This window comes from Venturia canescens, chromosome 1 (genome assembly GCF_019457755.1).
Source record: "Venturia canescens isolate UGA chromosome 1, ASM1945775v1, whole genome shotgun sequence".
In the NCBI taxonomy this organism is placed as follows: domain Eukaryota; kingdom Metazoa; phylum Arthropoda; class Insecta; order Hymenoptera; family Ichneumonidae; genus Venturia; species Venturia canescens.
Genome location: NC_057421.1, coordinates 23,896,238 through 23,921,110, shown reverse-complemented (window position 1 = coordinate 23,921,110; position 24,873 = coordinate 23,896,238). Strand labels below are relative to the sequence as shown.

The 24,873-nt window shown below is 39.7% G+C and overlaps 1 protein-coding gene across 4 annotated transcripts in view; it reads right to left on the bottom strand.

Moving 5' to 3' along the window:
• The window catches only part of Tusp (WD40 superfamily protein Tusp), a 43,261-nt gene extending 18,485 nt beyond the window's left edge, over positions 1–24,776 (bottom strand). For 3 of the 4 annotated variants that reach the window (XM_043433530.1, XM_043433532.1, XM_043433529.1), the window contains exons 1-2: positions 23,907–24,775; positions 6,773–6,940 (exon numbers count right to left, since the gene is read on the bottom strand). In XM_043433530.1, coding sequence (XP_043289465.1) covers positions 6,773–6,940; positions 23,907–24,002 — 264 coding nt within the window. In that variant the 5' untranslated portion in view covers positions 24,003–24,775. Of the gene's footprint in view, positions 1–6,772; positions 6,941–23,906 lie in introns of all 4 variants that reach the window. The other variant, XM_043433528.1, reaches the window with a different exon arrangement.
• Positions 24,777–24,873: the final 97 nt, after the last annotated feature.

Sequence of the window (24,873 nt, the reverse complement as noted above, 5' to 3'; positions counted from 1 at the left end):
AATAAGGTGTGCGATGAATGATATCTCGATGCTAAACTCTTATATTTTTTTTCTTGTTACTAAAAAAAGAGTTTCTATTGTTTTTTTCCCTTTTCTTTTTATGCATACCGTTTGATCGTGTTATTTTTGCACCGCTTCCCACGGAACTAATCATAAAATGTAGGATAATTTTTTTTTTTAATTTATCAGCAATCGAGCCATCTCCGAAATACTGACAGCAGACGAAGGTCTTCGATCATTTTGTTAACTCTTTCAGTCAGGGGTGGTCGCTCTCATTTGAAAATGACTCACTCGATTGGTGACCTTTTGGGGATCAAAGAGAAATTAAAATTCTCCAATTTCATCGGAAATTCGTGTTAAGCTGGGAAACGGTAACCCAGATGGAACAAAGTTTTTCGAGGCAGGGCAGAAATTCGACGGGAAACGTGCAGGGAGCGGCTGTGCCTATTTCCTTCGGTTTCTCCCTTGCACAGTCTCGCAAAAGCTCAACTCTGTCTTCCTCCCCTTCTAACTTTATCTCTCTGCTGCTCCTCTCTTGGTTCGGGACGTGGTTGACGTAGCACACAGTGGTTGAGCACGCGTCAGCGGTGCATCGGCACGCGAGAAGGAGTTTTTCGCCGTGAACCACATGAAAGTTCGCTGCACCAAGGATCAATACGGGCTCGTTAATATCAATCTGGCCAATTTAAATTGGCGAGAGTTTGGCGAGAGACCAATTACTATTCGAGACTCGTTTCTACTGCCCTAACAAAAAAACCCTGATAGAAACAGTCGGGGAAATGTTGTTAGCAAGAGTACGAAAAGTCAATTGGACAACAGGCTCAACAAGAATGACGAAAGTGCTCCGGGCATCAAGATTTTTTTATGATTGCATTCTTATTTTTATCACGTTTTGTTAAAAATAAGAACGATCTAAGAAAATAGAATTTTCAACGCTCAAGATCGTGCCTCCTTCGAGTGGAATCGCCTGTACACGTTTGTGCTGGGAACGAAGAATCTTTAACAATGAGAGGGTGGTTATTTTACCGCAGCAGGAGCTCTGGTGTGAGCAAGCGTATCGTATAAGGGTACTCTCGCTTCAACGCTCTAGGTGTGTCCGTCGTACAATCTCCCTTATTTACAGACAGGGTTAGAGCGCGATAGGGACGAAGGGGGAGGGCAGAAAAATAGGGTGGCTCGTTCGCGTATGTAATATGCTCCCTCGCGTTTGCCCTGCGAGGTCCTCCGTATCGCGTCTCCTCGTGTGATGCAGTCGGCCGTACACACCATCCTTTCGATACATCTTCGTACGCATTATATCGGGGAGACCGGGACAAAGCGGAGTACCCAAGGACACATCATAATTTTTAAGTTTGAGAAATTTCGTCTGTTTCTTACTCTCAGACAGTAAGAAAGGTACTGGATTTTTTGCAACTTTCGAAATAAGGAAAATCAATCTCTGGGGACGTTGGGGTACCCCTTAAAAATCGGCGAAATTTTTGTTTTCGCTGCAACTTCAGTGCAGTACACTTTGACTTTTCTTCCTTTTGGATATCTTTTTTATAAATTTGAAAGGCGTGTCATTTTTTGTCATTTTCGAAGAATACACCGAATTGCCAGACGAAAAAAACAATTTCCGCAACTTTTGGAGTACCCCGTTTTGCTCCGGTCTCCCCTATACACACACACGAAACTTCGAAGTCTCGAACCCGATGGAGGAGAAAAATACGAGCAAAGAAGAAGCTGGGTAAATTCCAGCCCCGGATGAATGTGGGACACGTCTGATAGGAGTTACCCTCGCACTTTTATGATAAAATTTGTTACGACATCGATACGACGATGCTTACGACGTTATACGCTTCAACGTCGAAACCCCTTGAAATAGTAAGTTTGAGAATCAGGACATTGGGGTCTACTCGAAAAATTCTCCTTTCTCGCTCTACCGCCAGAAACTTTCCATCTTTGTTCGCATACTTTTGGGTTCCGTTTTGACACTTGTTCAGATTTTCTTCCCAGACACGTAACCCTCTTAAAGACGAAGTAACGTTACATCACCTTGTACTTAAAATTTGAAAATACGGATTATCGACAGGGCATGAATATTACGACGTTTTATCCGTTTCTACCTCTGTCTTTCGATGTCGAAAACTTGACGTTGAAGAGGGTTCGGTAAATCCGTTGCTTCTCTATGAAATCTCGACGAAGCGAGATACTTCCACGCGTAGATGAAAAATGAGATATGATGGGACGGAAAATCGATTGCACGAGATGGCACGTGACTTTTTCCACTCGTACGTAGCCTGGAAGACGATGGCTCTTTAGGAGCCTGTACAAGACGCGTGTGCAATACATTTTCACTGTGACTGCAGTAGTGTCACGACGGAAGGAAAGAGCGTCGACCCTCGCAGTGGCGAGAGTCGCCTAGAAGCGGGGAGAAAAATTGAGGGTTTACTCGAGGGTTGTTCCGGCGTTTCGGGCGGGAATTTCGTGTACTGCAATAAGGGAGAAAAGTTGTGCGCCCTCTCCAGACGCAGGGGCTCGCATCGCGTTTTTTTATTGCTTTCCTTTCAGCATCTTTTCCGGCTTTTCTTGATCCTTCGAAATGATTTTTTTCTCTCCAATTTTCTTCCGAGTATTTTACCGTGTCAGTCTAGGGGGATTGGGAATAATATCGAAATCGATCGAGGGTCGAATAGGTGCGACGAGTGAAGCCAAAAGTATTTTCGTAACTGGCCTCAAAAGCGATTGATTGAGACATTCGACCTACGATATTTCAACATGTTGAATATTTCATGAAAATAATAAGTGCGGAGAAGACGACGTTGAGCGGGCGGAGAAAAACTTGAATAAGTAGGGCGGCCGATATTTTCGACCTGTACTCGCGAGGATCGCATGCACATCATTTTTTCACATGTACATCAAACATTTTTATCAGCTCGGCGATTTACGTGACGTGCGAGACGACCAAAGATACGAATGTTATATGCACAGCGTGCGAGGTAACTCGAGTTCCGAGAGAAACGAGAGTACGAATACGAGAACCCTCCGGGGACTGTTTTACGGGCCACGAGTGGCTTCGTCTTCGCGGCGAAGGCTTTCGTTACGCCCCCGTTTTCAGTATAGTAGCTTTAACCCCTCGACTCACCGGTCATTTCCTGTAACCTTCTATAAACCACCTCGAAACGTGTAGCGAGAAAAAGGCCGATATTGCGAGTATATATGTGCGAGAGGGCGAAGGGGAAAAGGGAATTGGTAGAGGCCAAAGCCTTCGGTTGAGCGTAGAGTGTGCTTATTCTTTGTATTTCTCTGTGTGGTCTTTGACAAAAGAGGGATGATCTTTCCGCATCGATGGGGGCTTCACCACGCCTGACAAACTTGCCAGCAGGGGGGGGATATATGATAAGTGCGCTGAGAAAAAATTTGTTGAGTCACACGTGTTTCCAAATCCTTACAAGTCCAGGACAGTAGATTGACTGAGAAGCTTGCTTACTAATAAGCCAGTCGACAGTGGTTTTGGTTCGGTATTCCCAGACACTTTTATAGCGACAATCGGTGTTGTGGAAATCGCTCTCTGATGCCATCTACCGAGTTTTCTAATGGTCGTTGGAAGTTTGCCTGATTGCTCTTTCCATATTTAGCGTTGATTAGCAGAGCGTGAAAAATACAAACGGCGTTAATAGCCTGGGAGGGTCGTGGGACTTTTTATGGGGTGGAAACTCTCGAACACACTGTGGAATGTTCCAATATTCCAGGGGAAAAAAACTGGTTGAGTCATCCCTACTGGGCTACGCGGAACATTTAGGTTAGTTGCTCCGTTCGGCAGAGTCGTTCATAATTCATTGCTGCGTCTGGGTCAATTCTCCTCCAGACATTATGAAGAAAACAAAAGATCGTGAGAGCCGTGTCTTAAGACGTATTATCGATAAATTAGTAGGGCAGAAAAAGTGCAAAGAGATCGAGCACAGCCTCACGCGCTTGCCACTTGCTCCAGTGGACAGAGGTTGGACAAAATATGAATATTGCTCGGTTTCATACGATACACGTAACCTCATCCATCCACTCCACTTGACCGTTTGAAATTTCGCGCCGATCCTGGCATAATGCAACGTTGTCGTTACTTTCTTCGACCGTGGCGAGTCAATGGAAAATGAGCAGTTCAGTAATTTGTTTTTACGAAAATCTAACAAACTATATGCAGAGAAACTTCTTGAAAATTTAACACAATTATCAGTTTAATACAACGTGGAAGTTGGTGTTTTTCTTTTTAATGTGTAAGCATTTTTTAAATTACGAGAAAAAAAAAATGTGGTTTGTGCCATCTAATCCCGTGTTAAAATGCTTCATAAAAAAATTTATTTCTCAAAAACTGTGTTGTGAATCAATCTCAATTTTTGCAGGTGAGCCTTGGCATTATCGACGAACATATGGAAAAAAATTTCAAAATAACCTAAGCATTTTGGCTTACTGTACCGAAACTCCTTAACGAACGAAAGAGTTTTGGATCAAACTGCGGATTCATTCTCTCCAAAAACATTGCAGTTAAATGAAGAAAACTCTTGCATTAACATCAATTGTTATTGAATCAACAATTTTTGTTTCTCAGGTACTGTAGTGAAAAATCTTTTCAGTCACTTCAAATGTTTATATTGTAAAGTTTGCTCGGGTAACACTGAAAAAAAACTATATGCATGGGAAAATGTCACACGTATCCGGTGTACATTCGTGTATTTATCATAGAATTTACTGTGTTGAAAGTCAAAATGTGTGATCTACAGTACATTTTCACTGGTCAGTAAGTCCTAGTCTGACACGATGAATAACACTCGAAAACAAAACGAAATATAGTTCTCAGGTGCATCACTTTTTGCTATCTACATAAAGCTGTTTAGAATTAAAGGGACGAAAAATGGAAAAGTTCAAAAAATACTATGCTGCTTGTAATCGATGGCTAAATACTTTTGAAGTTCTTGAAAAATCATTTATCATTCCTTACTGTACAAAACAAATCCGTTTTCTCCGTGCATGGATTGGCTTTCGGTTGAACAGGGATAACATTCAAGAAGGATTAGCTACAGTTACCTGGAATGAGCCTGCCAAACTGAATTTAGAAGATTAACAGCTTCGGAGTCACGGCTAAAGCCGACCAATTAACTCAAGCGGTCTGCGCACCGAAGCCTGCTCCTCCCGCATATAAATTCGTTTACAATACCGACAGAGTTGTCTCGCCTGTCTACGTATCATTGGGTGCGAATATGACCGCGATGTCAAGGCTCGAAATCAACTGAAAATCAAATGATCTCAGATCATAAACCTTTTTGGCTGATCCAGGATCTCAAGTTTCAAAGTTGCCTATCAATTTTTAAGGTAACTTTCTTCCAAATGCCAAATATCGGATATTTTCCGATTAAGGATATTGAGCGTGCCACCTCTTTGGAGATTCTTTCAACGAGTGCAACTCAACACCTTTATGAATCCTCTTGGAGGCTCCATATCAACGGCAGAGTGCCACAACACCCTTGAAACTCGTTCAAGTGGCGTGAAATTAAGCGTTTGCCTGTGAGACTTCGATACGAGTTCTTCTGATGGGGTGCACGCCACTTAAAAGCCAAGACGCCGAGAGCAACGGAGATATTTGGGGGAGATGAAAAGCGAATCTTTCTCCTCGCCCTGCAGAGCTGTCCTTCTCGCTCTCTGTCTCTAGCTTTTCCTTCTCTCCCGTGTTTCTTGACTCCAACGGCAAGTGATGGGCCGCCACTATTTTTTGAAACTCTCTAGCCCCTCGGTCGCAGGCTCGGGGTTGCAACGTCTGATTAAATTTTTCACGACGTTGAACTTCAGCTTTTTTTTCTTCTTTTTATCGACCACTTTTTTGCCGCTCCTCCGGAGTATGCCCCGTGGATTCCAGGCCCCAGCTCCTACGTTATCCGAAGTGTCTCATTGGATATTTGTTTTTCGAATTTTACGATGTGATAAAACGTAACTTACGATGGAGAGAAAATTTTTATCAGGCTGCCTAGACTCCTGGCAATGAGTCACGTACTATACTAGACGCTCCGAAACTTTTCACTCCTTGTGATAACCGGGACTCGTATAGGTATTCCAAGATCGCTAGAGCGATGAGATGAGTGAAAAAGTTTCGATTTGAGGCTAAAATTTTATTAATACTTTGACTCGATCCGCACAATCTTTTTTCACAATCGAAATTTTACCATCGGCTTTCAGCCTTCTGTGACGTTCGAGTTCTACTGCAGAAATGGTGAATTTTTTAACATTTGCATTTATGTTAAGTATTTTCTGACTCCCTGAAAATTGTTTTCGTGCACTGTTCTTGTCTAAAGATTTATATTTACTGGAAAAAGATTGTTGCAGAAGTAACTTTTCTCGTCAACAATGAATAATGGGAATAATGCCATTAAATTCGTTCGTTCTCAAAAAACGTTTTTTCTGTTTGTCATAAAAAAAAGGATTCGTAATAAAAAGTTGCAAGCTCGAAAAGGTTGGCAAATTAATTCGAAGCGCTGCTGCTGGTCTCTCGTGGAAAAAGGCATTCAGAGCATCAGGGTCGTTGGTTAGTTTTCGTTTGACATTTTCATGAGTTAGCGAAGTCGTCTCTCGTTAGCCGTACGGTTGAATCTTGCCCGAGCTTCAGCTTTTGCGAGGGGCATTTAGCGAGAGAAGAAAAAGAGGATTTGGAATGCTTGCTGGCAATTGTGCATCAAAGCTACCGCGAAAAATAAAAACAAATTCGATGTTGGTGCAGAAATAAAAGTTGAAGAGAGTTAATGCAGCTCACTTCGCTCTGATGTCCTCTGAGGTTGTAATTTGCCCGGAGTGGCAGCTCAGCAGCGCGGGTGCGACAGTGCGAAGTTGTGAAAGTTACTCCAACGAGACCCCGGGCATTTCCGGTTGCTAGCCAGCCCTCCTGATAGTAATTTGTACGGTTCAACTTCCATCCCTCATCCTGTAGATGACAAAATATCACCGAATTAGAGAAGGTTAAATTCATCATTCGTTCATATTAATGTGGGACGAGAAAATTAAAACGAATGCAAACACCGGGAAAAATGGCTCATTGGGAGCAGCTCGTACTGGCCTCGTACTGGTTTTTAATTACATCATCAATTTCGAAAGAAATTTTCTGCTTTTCGAATAGAAGAAAATAGTCAATTTTGTCAATGAGACTATAATTTGACGGTGATATACGTCAACATGCAGTGATTTTTCGTGAATAAATTCTCCCCGTCAACGTCATCCTTTGTGACGGAACTCGGGAACATTTTTAGAACAATATTTCCCCGGAAGGGACACTTGTGATGCCAGCATAAAATTCCTGAAACGGATAAATAGAAAGGAAGTGAAAATCAAATTTTGCACAGTGGTGTAAAGTCAATTGTTGTTGCTCTTTTGGATCCTTGGAAAAGAAAATGATTCGAGGGTGGGGCGTCATAGAAAATGTTGAAGAAATTTTTAATGAATGGAATATAATGATCGCATGAAAGGTAAAGAAAGGACGAATGGTATTATTGTGAAGAAGATGATCGTCATGCGGCATCTCATTATTATGATTTTTCAGTGATAAACGAACGCGAGTTTGACGCATATACGAATGTGTGACTACACACAAAAAATGGAACACTTTGTGAATTCAATGTCAGCGAGGCGCCAAAGGGAGTAAGAGCTTTTCGTGAAACGTTTCATTTATACAAAAGCCCCTTTGCTCAAAGTCAGGCCTGCAAATTCGCCTGCAGATGCCACGGGTATATACCTATAACGGATTGGCAACTTTCCAACCGAGTGAGAAAGCATATTTATCACGGGAGAAAATCACTAAGATCCAATGGGATTTAAAAAAAGAAAAGAATAATGTCACCCATTTTGACAGGAGTGCAAAAAACAATCACAAAGGACTTATGCACGAAATTAATGCAAATTTCGTATTCAAATTGTTTTCTGAGTCGTCAATCATTGAATTTCATCGACTGGTTGTTGAGCTTACGCGAGTATCCCTTAAAAAGGTACATCAACTTTTGACGAGTCGAAAACCGCAGCTGTTACAGGGTGTTTTTCATCGGTAAATATGGGCTATCGCGCAGCATTACTGACGCCGATACATTTTGTACACATTTTGTTCTGTACAATCTACATTATTTGTTACTCATTTTGCCTCATCCATCAAAATTTCAGCACATTTCAGCTAAGATCGGCATGAGTTATACCTTTAGTCTCCGTCTGTTGTAACATATATTTTTTTCGTAAAACGAGTTTCCAATAAAAGTTAAAAGGTTGGTGCGAGTACTTTGAATATTGATGCTTTTCACGCGCTGACTTCCCGCTCACCACTATTTTCATAATAATCGGATAAATATCCAAAGGCCACAGGATGATAGGCATAGCCAATCGGCCCCAGAAAGCTGTCTGGATTATCCTTTGAGGGAACGTTGGTACTAATGTGAATAAATCGAGAAAATCAAAAAAATTGAAAATTTGTTTTTCTCAACAACAGTCGAATCGATTTTAATAAAAAATGGGTACGCGTGAAAAAAGCAGAAAAAAAAATAGCCGACAATCTTCATAACGACCATTAGAAAACGGCTATTTTTTCAAATTTTGTTCTTTCTCTTTATGACAGCTTTCTGGAACAACTTGGAAACAATTTTTTTAAATGTTTTTTCCGATGTAGGCGGTGTCCCCGAAATTAGAAAATTGTTCGAAAAGTTACGCCACATTGAAAAACAATGAAAACCGATTTTGTTCAGTAAAGATCGCTGCATGTAAATTTTTAAACGACCAAAAATTGAAGTATCGCTGAAAGAAACAAATTCAAGCAATTTTCGACGAATAATGATTTTCACAAGTGCGACAACTTTCCGAAAATGATGGCACAATCCGACGCAGTGCATCGTTCAAAGTTAGTCAAGCAAAATGAGCTTTCAAATATGAGCTTTCAATCGAAATTGAATGCGCTGAAAATTGAAGCATTTTGAAACGACGCTTTGAAAGGTTGCACAACCTCGTTCAGATACGGCACAATGTCTCAGTATCTCTCACAATTTTTCGCCCGTGCTGATGCGCCAATTCTATAGGGTACAAAACTTTTATTGCCACACTTTTCAGGGGCGTTTTTTGTGCAGTGAGGAATCGAGAACGAAAGCATTATACAAAATCTGAAGCTTTATCTGTATATTTCTATGCGGGGTCTCCGGTCTTTACACAGTACGGAGAATAAGATCTTCTTCGTCAAAGGATATTACCTTTTTTAAACTCGCTTCGCGTGGACGAAAAGGCGTAATAGGACGATTTAACATGGAAAAAGTCTCGGGAGTTGCGCCTTTTCATTCAACGGTTATTCGTTTACACTGGAGAATCCTTAACGTTCTACCGCGTGTATATAAATACACTTTCGTCCCTTTTTATCGCGAAAAAGCATATTTCCCAGACGCTTATATGGTGCGGTATACAAATTCACGGCTCGACGACAAATAACACACGGACGGGGAACGTATAAGGAATAATAGTGTCTGAGAAAGCACGGCGGGACTAAATGCGCTTGAGAATGACTCGGAGAAGCTCTCCGAGTTTTGCATAGAATATAGGGGACCGAAAGAGTCTATGTACATATGAGATTGCGATAAACTCCAACCGAAAAGTCCCTTTCTCTCGTCATTTCAATGCTAGTAGTGGATCCTTAGTCTATATCGAATACCTTCTAACGCAGAAAGCTTTAGAACACACTTTCGATGAATAATTCAGGATTCTTCCTTTTAAAATTTTACGTCCAGTTTTCACTGCGCTAACCTCGCGATACGGATTTACCGAAAAGCCCTTTTTCCTCCTAAATATTGCGACACGTTTCGTGTGGCTTGACAATTCTCTGATGCGCTTAATTTGTGGACTTTTACGAGCAGAACGAGGACGCACGGCACGTTTGTTGCTCAGTACTATTTTTCGTCGCAGACTCATTCGAGCCTTTCAAACTGAATTGACCATTGTAGCAAAAATAATGAAACGATTCGACAAATTTGCATTCTTTATAAATTTATCTCAAATCCTCCTCAGTGGAGCGGGATTTATGAGAATTTTTCTTATTCTCATTTGGAATGTATTCGTTGATTCGTCTTTCCGTTTGTTTCTTTTTTGTTTTTTTCGTTTGTAGACAGACGTACATCTAAAGCACTCGGCAGCAAGCTCGAGGAAAAACTAGAGTACATTGGAGAGGCGTCGCAGGTGGCAAGAGGGTGGCTTCGTTCCAACGAGGGTTGAAACCCTTTCGTTCTCTTCTTCCGTCCCGCCGTATTCCCTCGATCATACACGTGTATATAGGGCTTATTACGAGAAAAAAGGTCTAGCGAACCCTTAGAAAACATGCTCGCCGTAGGCGGATGAACCTTTTGTGGGGATGGAAGGCCGGAGGTGGATCGAAACCTAAACAATCTCTGTATACATCGGAACTTGCCGAGCTCATCTTTCTCCTCCATCCACACAAAATTCATCACAATAATTTGCCATCTTCGTCGTGGTGCAAAAAAAAATTTTTTCAACGAGAGGAATGACGATCAAACGTTTCCAGTTTATCCGTTTCTACGACTCTTTTTATATAGATCAGCCAAAAAAGGGTGACGACGAGAGTAATTTCAGGGAAATGTGATTGAATTTAAATAGTGATGGGCGCAGTTCTTTGGATATGATGACACAAATAATTGGCATTTTTCGAAAATCATATTTTACCCCGAGTAAAAACTGTTCTTGGCTTCATCGGAAACAAGAATTTTCCTCATAAAAGAAAAATAGTTGAATTTTCATCTCCTAAAAGTTGAGCTACTGGAAACATTAAGGTGGAACGGTAGCATGTATCAAAAATGAGGTAATTTTATGCGAATTCGTAGATATACGTTCGAAAGTGTGTAAACAATTTGCTCGCGAAATTTTAACGGGTTCGAAAATACCGTTTCTGAGATAATTGAATTAGTTTTTTACATTCGATTTTATGGAAAAGCGTACAAAAACGCAAAAAACATTGTAAAACTACTGTTAAAAAAGCCACTTTTTGATGAAACGAATACTAGCGTATGAACCAACTGTCGAGATAACTCTCGCGAAATTTGCAGTGATTTCACCGTACCGTTTATCTGCAATGTGCAAAAGAAAGTGAATAAACGAAGTTTGTTTCTCTCTTCTTCTGGCGGTCAAAAACTAAAGCCATAATCCTGCACTGCTGCTGTCAAAGCAAATGTTTGATATTTTGAAATATAAAACGAGAAGCTTTTGTTTCGCCAAAATTATTGTTTCGCCAAAATTAAAAGCACACAATTATCATTTTTTCATGTAAATTGAAAAGCAGAAACTAAATTCACGTGTAGTTGGTATAAGACGAGAGGCAAAAGAGATACCGTTCTACCTTAAAAAACGATAGTTCAAGTGACACATTGAGTATTTTCTATCGATAACGACGATGCTCGAGGTATTTTTTCACCGAGAGATACGAGTATGCATCGAGCTTTTTCATTTATAATTCTGTTCAGTCTTGATAAGTTCAGAGCTGCAATGTTTTAGGGTGAACTGGCGAAGCGATGTGTAAGACGAGGGTAAAAATATCGCCAAAAGTCACGCAACCGCATGTAACACGAGAATGTGCCTCTGCAAATACGTATACATATGTATTGAATCAGGAAGTAATTGAAAGAAAAGGAAGTGTTGAACCCCTTTTCGCATTCCTACTGCAGTTGACCAAAACAACCCTCCATAGATCCGCCCCAATTAGCCATAATTCTCCCTCAGCGCTCTCGTCGAATTTCATCCCCGAGTTGAGTTCATTCTTCCTGTATATTACGTCCAGCAGCTGCATTCATTCAATGTCGATTACACCAACCCCTTCGGAGGAACAATTTTTTCGAAGCCGGTGTTTTATCAACACGCCTCGAAACAGGAATAGAACGAAGCAGCAAAGTCTTTCAAAATATTTATTACTCTTTCGGTCTTGGAATAAACTCAGATTCTTATTGAAATTACGTCAGTTTTTTTAGTACCGCATTGCGAAATAACTTTTTTCTTACCTCTGCTACAAAGTATAGATTTCTTTCGCAGAAAGTACAACGAGACATGGGCGAGAGTTGTCATGCCAGCGATAAATTTTCGGATTGCGTTTGGACGTACAATATGCATATCTTGGGGGAAAGAATTAAGCTTTTTTTAAGGCTCTTAGAATAGACGAAATGATCTCGGGATCTTTTACGATTGGAATGCTTCATCGGGCTGCATTTACGATCGATTCTCGTAGCTCGTGCAATACACATCGATCGCGACTAAACACAAAAAGAAGGCATGACGTGTATTGCGCTAGTTTGTTTGCTCTCCCTCCGTGTGAACACAAGCCAACAAAAAGCACGTGAAAATGAGTTTATTTGAACGAAATAAATGTTATTAGCCCTCCAATTACTCGAATCGTGTACACTGAAAGATGCTCATGAAAAAATAACGTTCATGGAATTATCGAATTCGACACGCATCTATAAATCCACAGATCCTCGATGCCGAGCGCAGGTAATGAGAAAATGGAGAAAATGATTGTCACTGCTATTTCAGCTCCCACTTGTTATCCCTTCACTTGTTTCGGATTCCATAATTGTCAAAATAAGCCAATGAAACGCTGCGTATGAAAGGTGAATTTCAAATTAATCGCGATGAAAATGTTCAATATTTATTAGCGAATCCTCAAAAGGTGCCATTTCATCATTCGTTGCTGCAGAACCTGATAATTGATCGAACAAGCACGAAATTATTAAAAATGTTCATTTTATTTGGATTTATTGTTTATTATTATTTTTTTTTTATGGGAAAAGGTAATACACCGCTACAGACATTTTCCCTCATAACCAATACGCAATGCTTTTCGAACGCTCAAATCTCGAAGTGAAATCGAAGTTGAACGCTCGGTTTTGCGAATGGAGAAACAATTTATGCTTTCATCTACGTGCTCACGTGAAACGACGCTCAAAAACGGTCTATAAAATTCCGCACTGGTCTTCTCTTATTTCAATGGCCAAAATCGCACCATCGTCATTCCCCGTTCCTACACATATGACATATACATATATATACAAATATTTAAATGAGCGTTTCGAAGAAACGGAAAGCTTTCAGAGGCTCAGGGAAACAGCGTCTTCCGCATGTGTGTTTCCCACGTAATATCAGAGCAGGATTGACTTCCGTATTCATGTGCTCTTTCTCGAGATTGATAAATGGAAAAACAGAGAAAGATGGCGAACGAGAGAGAGAGAGGCGAAATAGAAATTCAAACTGAACGGGAAATATAAAATCGCGAATAGTCTGTAGTAAAAGGAAAAGAACTTCACGGCGTTTACGAATTGCTGCGTTGGAAATTGAAGGACAATATTGCATAATACACCATGTAACTGATTTTCCATTATACATGATATTCGTGTTTTGATTCTCAACAGAAAAAAAAATAGTTCCCAGCATACTAAATAACCACGCTCCAAATAACCTGGTAAAATAACCAACGAAAATAACTCTAATATCCGAAAACAAGCCTAAATAAACAAACAAAAACACTCACGGACCTCCCAATACGAAGAGGCAAAAAAAAAAGAACATTTAAAAAAAAAATAAACAATAAATTTATAATCAAGCATTTAGAATCTATGAAAATCCTGCATAGGGTTTTCATAGATTTTATCAATATTTCAATGAATTTTTTTTTTTGTTTTATTTTTTTTATTTATCAATATTTTATTTTATTTTATTTTGTTTTATTATTATTTTTATTATCAATATTTTATTTTATTTATCAAAATTTTATCAATATTTCAATGAAATTTTCAATCAATATTTCAAATGAATAGTTCAATTATTTTCCATATTCCAGTAATTACACCGTAAAGTTAATTTTAAATGACGATTATTATTCTCGTGATTATTCTCTTCATGGCTTATATTGTTCATCGGTTTTTTGTTCATGGTTATTTTGAGCGAGGTTATTTAGGCCGGACACCAAAAAAATGTGGTATTCGCGAAGTAGATTTATGGGAACGGGATTTCAAGGGTGCACTGATATCATCTATGAATGTTTATGTATCCCAATCTTATGAGAATTGGAATCCATGATATTTGCCAACTACCGAAAGACTTTGGCCCCTCGATCATTTATACCGGAAATATATAATGCAAGTTTCTATTTCTCTTTGTGTGTTGAACCTGGACATCTTTAAAGCCAGCCCATACTTGGCGATTCCACTGAGAGTTTTTGCGCCCGAAGCACACTGAAGTGTATGTGTGCTTGCTACAAGTAGTAAGCTCAGGGAACAAAAGTGCTCTCTCTCTCTCTCCCTTCCTCTTTTGCTCTCTTTTCCTGCGATGGCTTAATGCAAGAACAATGGCCGTTTGCCTCGCTTAAATCTCAAAAGGAATCGAGATGTCCGCCCTCCTCCTCATCCTCTGCTATTCCCTTTTCCCGCAACGATTTCTCCGCGTATTGCCGACCGATCTACCTTTATCTTTCTCAACTCATCCTTCCTCACATGCAGAAAGGTGCATGGTTGCACGTGCGGCAACTTAGATCCATCGACGTGGCAGCCACGAATCTGTGACGATTTTTTTAAAAACCACTCCACTCCTGATGACTTCGCTTTTTCCCCTTTCTTTTCCCACCATGTCAGTTGACCGCTTTCGCTATTATGCTACTGGCATGTGCCTCGGGTCATGAGGATCCGCGTAGGAACAGATACGAAACGTGAACATCGATCGTGTGAAAAAATTGTTAGATTGCAGAGAAGAGACTGAAAATTGTCCTTAAAAACGCAGCTGCGCATTTCGGTGTGACAATTTTTTTCCTACTTTTTACTGAAATCAGTGACTGGTGTCTTCATAAATCAAAATCAACGGTGAGGAAATCCGTGGAATTGAACAAATTTTTCAAACAAATTAATTTTGCAAAACTAATTTTGCAAATTCGTGATCAGCGAGCGAAAAAACCTTGGACCTCGTGTGTAATTTATACAACAACTCTAAAATACTCGTTCATATCACAAATTTTGAATACCCTGAAAATTGAACATTTTATTTGAGCAATTTTACCGTTTATTTACAATGCTAAGCCTGGGGAAGAAAAAACTTCGTACGAACTTCGAAAGTACAAACATCGAGGACACGATTTGTGCACTTTGTCATTGGAAAAAAATATGATAAGGCTTCCGAATCGTGGATTTGAAAAAAACTACTTACGTAGGATTAGAAAATGGCTACTTTTTTGTTTCAGCCAAATTTTGACGGCACCGTTGAAAAGAGTGATCTCACAAATAGTCGACAAGGTAACTTATGAATTTTTCAATGACGTTTTCATAGTGAATAATCCCCTAGAAAAGGCTACAATGCGAAAGGTGTCTTTAAGGCGTTAGGCCTTAAAGGCCTCGACTTTGTACTCGCTCCACCGAATCTAATTGGAATGCGATTTATTATTTATTACCCGATCGATCTTTCTCCAATTAATTCTGCACGAGAGACCTGAAGGAATGGACAATTAGTCGAAAGAGTTTATTTTTATGCACACTCGTCACGGGATCTGAGCATTAAGTTAATTCTGATAAAAAGATTGAATCCACATCGCTGATTAGAATGCTCCTAGTAATTCGTTATTTATATCTTGAGAATTATCGTTTGCAGCAGTCTCTGCCCCTGGATTAAATATTCGTTAGAACGTTAGTAACGTGTTAGTGAAGAGTTCATTCGATCCGAGGGTCAATTCGCGTTGGAAGGGAATTCGATGAATAACGTAGCAATGGGAGGGCGTGGATAAATTTCGAGGATTTTTTTTGCCTTACAACTGCAACGTAGTGAAATACCAATTCACAAAATAAATGAAAGCTCAAGCACTGCGAGATCGTTAAGCTGTAAATTTGTGCTAATTATCGTAGAGTGAGTTTGGCAGGCTTTCCAGTCCGATGAATCCGCGCAGCAGCAAAATTCGTAACGCTGTTTCTGATGTCGGGGAGTGTCCTTAATGACAGTAGTTTGTTTCCACTAAAATGGATGTGGTTGGGTTATAAACATATATATCTGCGATATGTGCATTTGTACGTGTGCATTTATTACGCTCATATAACGAATATAAATTGTAGATTGCAGCAAATTATGGACGAATTAAATCCACGATCGATTATTGAGATTTCTTAAAGTCCTGAAAATTCATTAAAACGGGAATTCATAAATTACGAAATAAAATCTGAATGGGGTGATTCGACTGATTTGTTCCTGCTGATTTTACGAACTATTTTATGATTCTACAAAAACAATGGAATTTCAATTATACCTTGAAGACGATGAGCTTCGAATTGGGATTCATTGATTTTGTATGTTATAAAAATTTCTTTATCACATTTCATATTTCGGACAGTCGAGCTTCGCGAAATAATAATTGGCATTGTAGAGAAATCCAATTAAAGTTGATCATACCTGCCTTTAATTAACTTGTTCGATTTGAATAAACCTTCGACTCAGCGAAGAACGCGTTGGAACATTTTTCTCACGAATATTATCAATTTACTCGGTATGCAAATATCTTTCGAGCGTTGAACGGCCAGCCAGATTATCCACATAAAGTTCGTTATAAAAGTTCGAGAACAATTCGAGTTGAATAATCGTTATGAGAGTTTCTCATTTGGTTTGAGTATATACTGAAATCACTTCTGAATTAAAAGTACGCTACTAACGATCTTTTAGAAGCTCTGCACTCATAAATAACCTCCAAAACTTAAATCCAGATTTCCAATACTTTTTTAATTTACTTTTATCGTCACAATGCCTCGACCGAATGAAATTGACAAAATTCATCGTTACCGTTTCTCGGCAACGATCTTTTTTTCCCTGCTATTAAAATTTTTGCGAAAACCATAATTTATCATTAAATTCCAAAACGAAAATTCTCAACCGCATATTTTGCTTTGAAAAAGCTTTCAAATATCCTATTTTTCCCTGAACCCCCCAAACTTTACTGTACTTCGTCTGACGCTCATTGAATTCTCTGACGCATATTTCCATCCTCCATAATCGTTTTCAGCATATTTTTCCCCCGAAAAAATGTGATGTTCGATTCCTTGTTTAATAATTAGTACAAGGGGTAAGAAGTTTGAGAATTTCCGTGCGCGAATGTTTCAACGAAAATATCGAGCGTGTGTACATAATTGCCGGAGTTATCGAAGCTCCCTCAAACTCGGAGGCTTCGAGCTACATATTGTGTGGTTTCTTCAGTCTCGTGACGTTCCCTGGATAGTTTCCGGCTCTGGTACACACAGCGCTATGCATACTTGGAACACCCAACGACGAGAGGGCACACGCGCTGCAAAAAATCTCGCGCCCATATTTCCAATTTCGAGGCAAAAGGCTCGAGGGCAAATGTGCATGTGCGGGAGTACAGAACACGGGCTAAGGCACTCGGGGAGTCAGGATCTCTTCTTCTCCCTTTTGATTTCTTTACTTTTTTTTTTATTTTTTTTTTCTTTATCTCCTTCACGCGTACACATCCTCTCACTCTCGAGGCTTTCTTCCACTCTGCTTTCCTCCCTCATTTCATCCCATTTTCGCTTGTCAGACTGGCGTATATTGTGCAGCCTTCATTCCCCTTTCATTTCTTTTCTCTTCCACCGAACACGTACGTTTTTATAAATGCGTCTGAATACTATTCGCTGTCCAAAAGATCAAGCTGCAGTTCTGGAGCGAGTCAACTTGTCAGTATCTGCAGAGAAAAATTCAGATTTATCGTTGTTTCTTCCTGTGAATATGGAGTACTCATCACTTGGAGAAACACTCAGTTGGGTTCGTGGACAGGAAGCATTGGAAGAACTGAAAGTTTGTACTTTCGGTTCATACATTTTCTCACGTTCGAAGGTATCAAACGACGTCAATTGATCGACACCTCATTACCAATAGAACGAGGAAGGGGCAGGCTCCGAAGCTCTCGCTTCTCGAAAAATTTCCGAGTTATTTACTTCGTCAATCAAGAACACAACTTTTTAGACACCTTGTATAAGGGTGAAAGCAAGTATGAAATGGACTCTAACCCTTCTATGAGGTATTTTTCGTCCTCTGTTCTCATCAGCCCACCATGTTTTGCTCTCACGAAAGGAAGAGACTGCAAGAACATCTCCATATAATTACAGCATGTTTTCTGCGAGGGGAGATTTTCCTTCCTTTTTTGCCAGTAGATCGTATTGCGTTCGTGGGATCCAAATGCCAAGAGGTTGAAGAACGTCAATATTTTTAGTCATTTTTAACCATTTTTTTTCTAGTAAAACAACTGCAGATCGTTTCCTTCGACAGGATTATATCTGTCATAAATAAATCAAAATTTTTGTTTGCTGGAGGATAAAAATTCAACATAAAATGTACTATGTGCAGTACGAAACGTTCTTTTATCTCTTCGTTTCCATTGCACTTCTTTTTCGTTGCTCTCGATGCCTTTGAACATCAATTTCAATGCAGATCGAACTCACTCTTATTCAGTAATGTAGAAATAGATTGGCATTCCTCTTTTTTTCTTAGCGGAGGAACGCATTCAATTTTCATTCAAACAATGGATGTACAACCCCAGCTTTCGAGCATTTCACGTCGAACGAACATTTTTATTCATCGTACCATCTGCGAATTGACTTTTGGGTGGTCAACATCGTTTTACGAAATCCGAAGGAATAAAATAATATCGAAAAGCTCATTTGTTTCGACTTCAGAATGTTTGCAGTCAAACACACAGAAGCGCGCGATTTTGATTTGGCGAAAACGTGGCTTCGTTACTGCCTTCAGTACTCTTCGCAAACTCGTTGATTTTTTTAAATTTCAATCACACTCGACGATACTGAAATGTGAGAAGCGCGATTCAGCATGGAACGTATCCTCGGCAATACGTATTGAAAAATATATACGTTTGAATGGTGTGTAGAGAAACTACCTGGCGTTGTCATGTACGATATACCGTGAACATTGGGGAGCTACGATTCTCAATAATGACGCTATCGATTGACGCTGAGATGCTCATAATGGTAGCGCGTCTATTTCGCATTGAATCCCTGAGAGTTTCGCTTCACAGAGTCTGTTTTATGCATGCATGTGTACAGTGAATACACGGAGTTCTGAAGCTTTGCTATTACTTCGTGGACAAGTGCACTGGTCTTGTCTCATCGTCACCGTATACACTTTTATGTAAGCATACGTATGGCCATTATTCGAATTAGTGCAAAGTAAATTCTCGTACGTGTTCACGTACAATGAGAAAATCCTTCGTATTTTCTGTCGAGACTATACGAAGGAGGTCAAGCACGTTCGCAGTGAGGAGAGTATTTACGATTGTAGCTCCAATGGTATTAATATAATTAGCTTTTCATTTTTCACTCTGGAAACTTGTACCAAATCGCTACGGTTTTCAACGAGGTGTATTTTCAAATGATTATTTGAAAGCAATAAAGCTAGTACTCTGATATTAGGAAAAGCACTTTTGGAGGGGCTTGAATTCTCGTGTTCGAAAATTATGTTTACTTTCCCGCTCGGTTGCACTTCTCTGGTGCTCATTTGGCAAAATAATCAGAAGTCGATTCAAATGTATCGTGTGAGCATAAAAATGATCTATTTCCAAATCTGAACGTTTTACGAACGTTGACGTTTACTGAACGTTAGGCGACACGATGCTGCCAATTTCGTTCCTGGAAACTCCCTTTTTTACAAATTCAATTTTCGAATTGAAAACGAAAGAACCGAACACTCGTTTAGTCTGCGAATCGGTAAAAATACAGCAGCTAAGTAATAAAATAAACAAATATTTGAAACCGTCAGCTCGAATCGCTTTGCAACAAAAAAGTTTTAAAAACACAACGAAAAATCCTCGTATTCAAGATCATTTCGATGCCCACTTGTTCGTTGGCTAATCCAAGTGGGTCAATGGACACCGACGAACAATTTGACAAGTGATCCGTAAATCTTTTTGCAGTAAAGTGCGAGCATATGTATCATAAGGAGCCCCCGAGAAGTAAACGTCGTTTACGTGTCTCGTCTGTCCCTTAATCTCTATGGTAATTTCGGTCGTGCATGCATGTTTACCCAGCATGGATACTCGGATGTTAATCTAACGGCTGAATGGTTTCGTGTCTGCAGAGGACAGAATTTAGTTTGGGGAAGCGATAAACCCTCTGATAAAATCACAGTTGATTGCAGCGTGCCTCATTTTACTAATACTCGGATTATAAGACATGAATTATAATTTAAGACTTATGGGTTAAAAGAGTTCACTCGAGATTACGTTTTTGCAATGATAACGAACACTGGAATTCAGTAAATTGTGACAATAAGAATTGACAGTATAACGAAATTCTCTACGTGCAATTTTTGTCGCTTGTTCCCAGTTATTAGTTCAACAAATAATTCTCACCAATTCGTTGTACCGAGACAGGATGTCGGTTATTTTCAGTTTTCCTTTTAAAGGGAGGGAAATTTATAGAATAATTGGTTTTTTCAACAATCTTTCATTCGAATCGGTGTACCACCTGAAATTGCCCATTGTCATTCTATTTTTACAATTATTGCTATTCGTGGAATGAAGATTATTGAAGATGCATGTGTACGAAGAGATTGGTATGGAGTGAAAATAAGGCGAATCAATTGGTGAAGTTCCTAGGGCAGTTTTCCATTTCAAATGGAATGCACACTTCGGCCAATATATACATTTGTGTGTTTATCTGGGAGTAAACGAACTGCAGAAATGACTTGTGTATACACAAGTGAACGGTTTAACGGCAGGAAATAATGATATCCTGTTAACAGCAAAGTGTGCGATCAGGTTTTACGAAATAGCCTCCGTAATTCCATTATTTTTCCAACTACGACGACGACGAAAACGATCGCAGCGAAACTGGTTCGACGAATGTGTCCTTTCCGTTCCACTTTAGCGCATACAATGTTCCTTTTTAGCTTCCATCAATTCTACTCGATCCTGATAGAGTTCAAGTCTTTCGTCATTGCAGTAACCCTCATTCCGAATAAAACGATATTGCGAGTGGTGAATAGAAAAAAAAACACAAAAATCCGAGCTGCATATACTTGGTAGAATCAAAAAATGAAGTAGCTGAATAAGAATCGCCATACGATTTCGACGCAGCATTAAATCAAACAAACCTCACGAAGTGATTCGTGAAATAAAAAAGAGGTGAATGCTCATAGGAAAAATTGTACGAAATTTTCAAAAATTTCAACCCCCGAGATGGGGGTGTTCCGGAACGAATTTTTCGACCAAACTCGGCAGGTCTTCTTTTTATGTCCTCACGAAGTGATTCGTGAAATAAAAAAGATCTGAATGCCCATAGGTCTCATACTTCCCTCTTGAGTCAGCTGTACGTCGAAAATTTCAACCCCCGAGATGGGGCTGTTCCGGAACAAATTTTTTTACAATATTTGGTACGTCTTACTTTTTCGACCTTTCAAAGCGTTCTGTACAACAAAAAAGATATGAATCGAAAAAATTTTTTTTTTGATTTCGTTGAAGTCCAACGTTGGAAACTTCAGCGACATAATTATTTGAATTGCATGAAAAATTACGATCCCCTTAAATATTAAAATTTGGCGTCTTTATCATTTTTTTTGTCCACTCTGTCAACAGTCAATATTTTGGCTTCGGAAATGTCGAGGAGGCGTCTAAAACGCGCGGGCTCTGAAAAGGCAGCACTCGAGACACAGAGCGTACCTCGCGATCTTCATCCTCGCTCAGCTAATGTACTCTACACGCAACACACACAGAAAGACGCTTTAAACTTCTGGTGACGAAAGCCTCCCCCTTATCATCGGATTTCCTCCAGCCCCACCGAGTTCGTATGCGCCCAGGTACGTAAGACGTCAGTGCTTCTGCTTATAACCCATAATGGTGTAGCAGTGCAGAATGCATTAGTTCTTCTTCGCTGTAGATCTTCCACAGATTCTAGCACAATTGGCCAGTCGTGAATTCTCAGTTTCCTCGTGCCTATGCTTTCGTCCACAAAGCTTTCTCAGCACTCGAGAATTTAATTGTGTATACGAGAGCTTAATCTGTCTATACAAAGCGAATGTAGAAATGGCGAGAGAAAATGTTAAAATAGAAAATATCACGCATCGGGTGGGGATAAAATGTTGGAATGGCTAGAATTTCTAACAGCTAAAATCTTGAGTTATTTAGAAACTTTGAATGAAAACATGGAGACAGATCATTTAGACTAGAGCTTTGAATGTCGAAAATAAATAAAGTAGAAACTTCAAGATTCGAAGGACGTTTACATCGAAAATAGAACGTAACAATTTGCCCCTAGAAGGACAACTCAAATATCGTTTTTGTGAAAATTCGACTATCGCTCTTTCGATTCATAAATTACTGCAGTCAGTAATACCGTGAATATTCACAATTTTGAAACTATAATAACGAAAGAGTTAATAATATTACTGAGGTTGACATACTGAAACATCAAAAAGTCGAGCGGTCAAAGTGGCGAAACGTTGGAAAGTCGATCGATCAAAATAAAGGAATGCTGCGGAGCTCAAAATACACGCGTCTCGCTCCCTCACTTACTAAAACTGGTGATCTCCAATTTCAAACATCGCCATTTTGACTTTCGTCTTTTCGAGCCATCGCTATTCTGCATATCCAAGTTTCATAGGCTCGAAAAATTCACTTTCGATTTTTTGCTACTTTATATTCTGGTCTGTCTATAAAACAACTACTCTCCATTTTGAATTCGGAATGAAAACCATCGAAATATATATTTTCGAGTAACTACGAATTCAAAGAAGAAATATTCGGTTAAACACGTAATCTGCTAAATAGTCGAAAGGAAATAAGAGCTTGGAATTACTTATTTTTCTCCAATCCGATATTACAACTTAAAAAATTTCGAAATATCGACTGTTCCACAATTTGGTTATTTGACATATTCAGCTCTATCCGTGCGGCGACGAGCTGCAATTCATGATATTATTATAGGAGAAAAATTGATTTTTACTATGACTTAAATAATATTTATTGTTCAAAGTATCCCCGCAGTCAAATATATCACGGTAAATTTTACAGTGAATTTATGAAATATTACCGCTTAATTCTCTCCGTATGGAATATTTCTATTCTTCAAATCCACGTGGCTGCTACATCAAAAGAGATCGGAGAAGATGTCAGTGATTGGAAAAACTGGAAAGACGCCACTCGGCGAGTTTTTACCGGGGGAAAAATGTTTAAAAACTCCAACGTACCGTACCGTGGAAATTCTCGACGGTAATACGGAGGAAAATTATTTCCGAGGATGTATTTTAATTATTCCTCCATTCATTGCTCGTATGTAAGGTTCGCTGCAATCTAAGATTCGAGATTAAAATCGATGTATCGCGGTACATATGTTCTCGGTTGTATATGGATATACGTGTGAGTATTAATTTATATATACGTAGAAGTTTGATTTTCCAAGTTCTGCTTCGATCCCACTTCCTACGAGACGTTGCGACATCCTCGTCCTCAATACCTGATACTCACTGGATGGCTGGTTATAGTTTTGAACGACTTTTTCGCCTACGATATCCGTGCTGGTCACGGTATTCCTAGATTTGTGAATAACTGGCTCATTTCAAAGAAAATCGATCAGCCAGATTCGCGGTGCTGCATACCGAGTTCCCCGTGTGTAGTAAATTGTCATCGATTACGAAAGAATTGTTTGTAATTAAGAAAATGCGATGTGTTTTTTACAGACTGACTGTTGTATCGCTCCTGAGTGAGATAATTTTTCATCGAAGCGGCGTCGATTGAGAGTGAAATTTCAAAAAATTTGCGGGGAATCAATTTTTTTATAGACTAATTTTATAGACTTTTCATAAGTCGATTGTTTATTTTAGTATCGTGTTAACTGGACTCGTTTATTGCGATTTCTCACCTCGGGTAGTTCGTCGGGAACTTTTCCCATCCAGCTGAGCGAGAGTATGTTGCAATCACATTTAGCGTTGCTGTTCTTCTCGAAATGCAAATGCATTTTTGTGCAGCTGCCTCAGACCGGCCCATCAAACGGACTTGATTGTACTGCCGCCACTTTCTCCAATCCGCGATAAAACTCAACAACTTGTTTCGTTCATTATCGTTTGGAATAGTTCGGTATTTCCGATCGCATGTTCCAGATTTCGTTGTTAGCTTGTGCTTTCTTCGTGTGGGTTTTCTAACGAGCGTTTATTGGATAAAAACGCTCGAAACGCATCGCACGGAGGGAAATCGTTTCGTTTCGAGAGTTTAGGCTAATACACGTGCACTTTTATGGCGAGCGACGAAATGAATAAAATAAAATGATCGGCAACGCACTGTCATTGGTGAAAATGCTTTTATATAAATAGCAACGTCAATTGGATTTATTATCGTCTCACGCTGTCTTGACACTTGTATAAAAAAGTTTATAAACCCCCCAGCACGATTGAAAGTAGCGCAGATTTGATCAAACGAATCATAAACGTTAATGGTCTCTCCCTCTCATTCGTTTACGCTTGAAATTTGTTTGAATTTTTATTGTGGAAGCTACGGAATGTTGCACCGACAATTAGCAAAGCTTCCAAGCTCTTCACGGTCATTTGTTTCTTACAGACGACGCCATTTTGCCGCCGCCTCAAGTTTCCTTTATACGAATATCTGCGAGCATTCACAACCGTACGAGAATTCAACCACCACTATCACCCACCATCAAGCTACTTTCACCACCGATCCCGGGAAAGGCTGAAACTTGGTGAGCTTCTGGCGCGGCCGAATGTGGCACTGAAAGCTCGCTCGCTACACGAGGCACTCCGTGAGACTCCTCCCCACCGGCGCTTTCAACCCAGTTTATTGATTATGTTTTTCGGTATTGCAGCTAAAGTGACCCC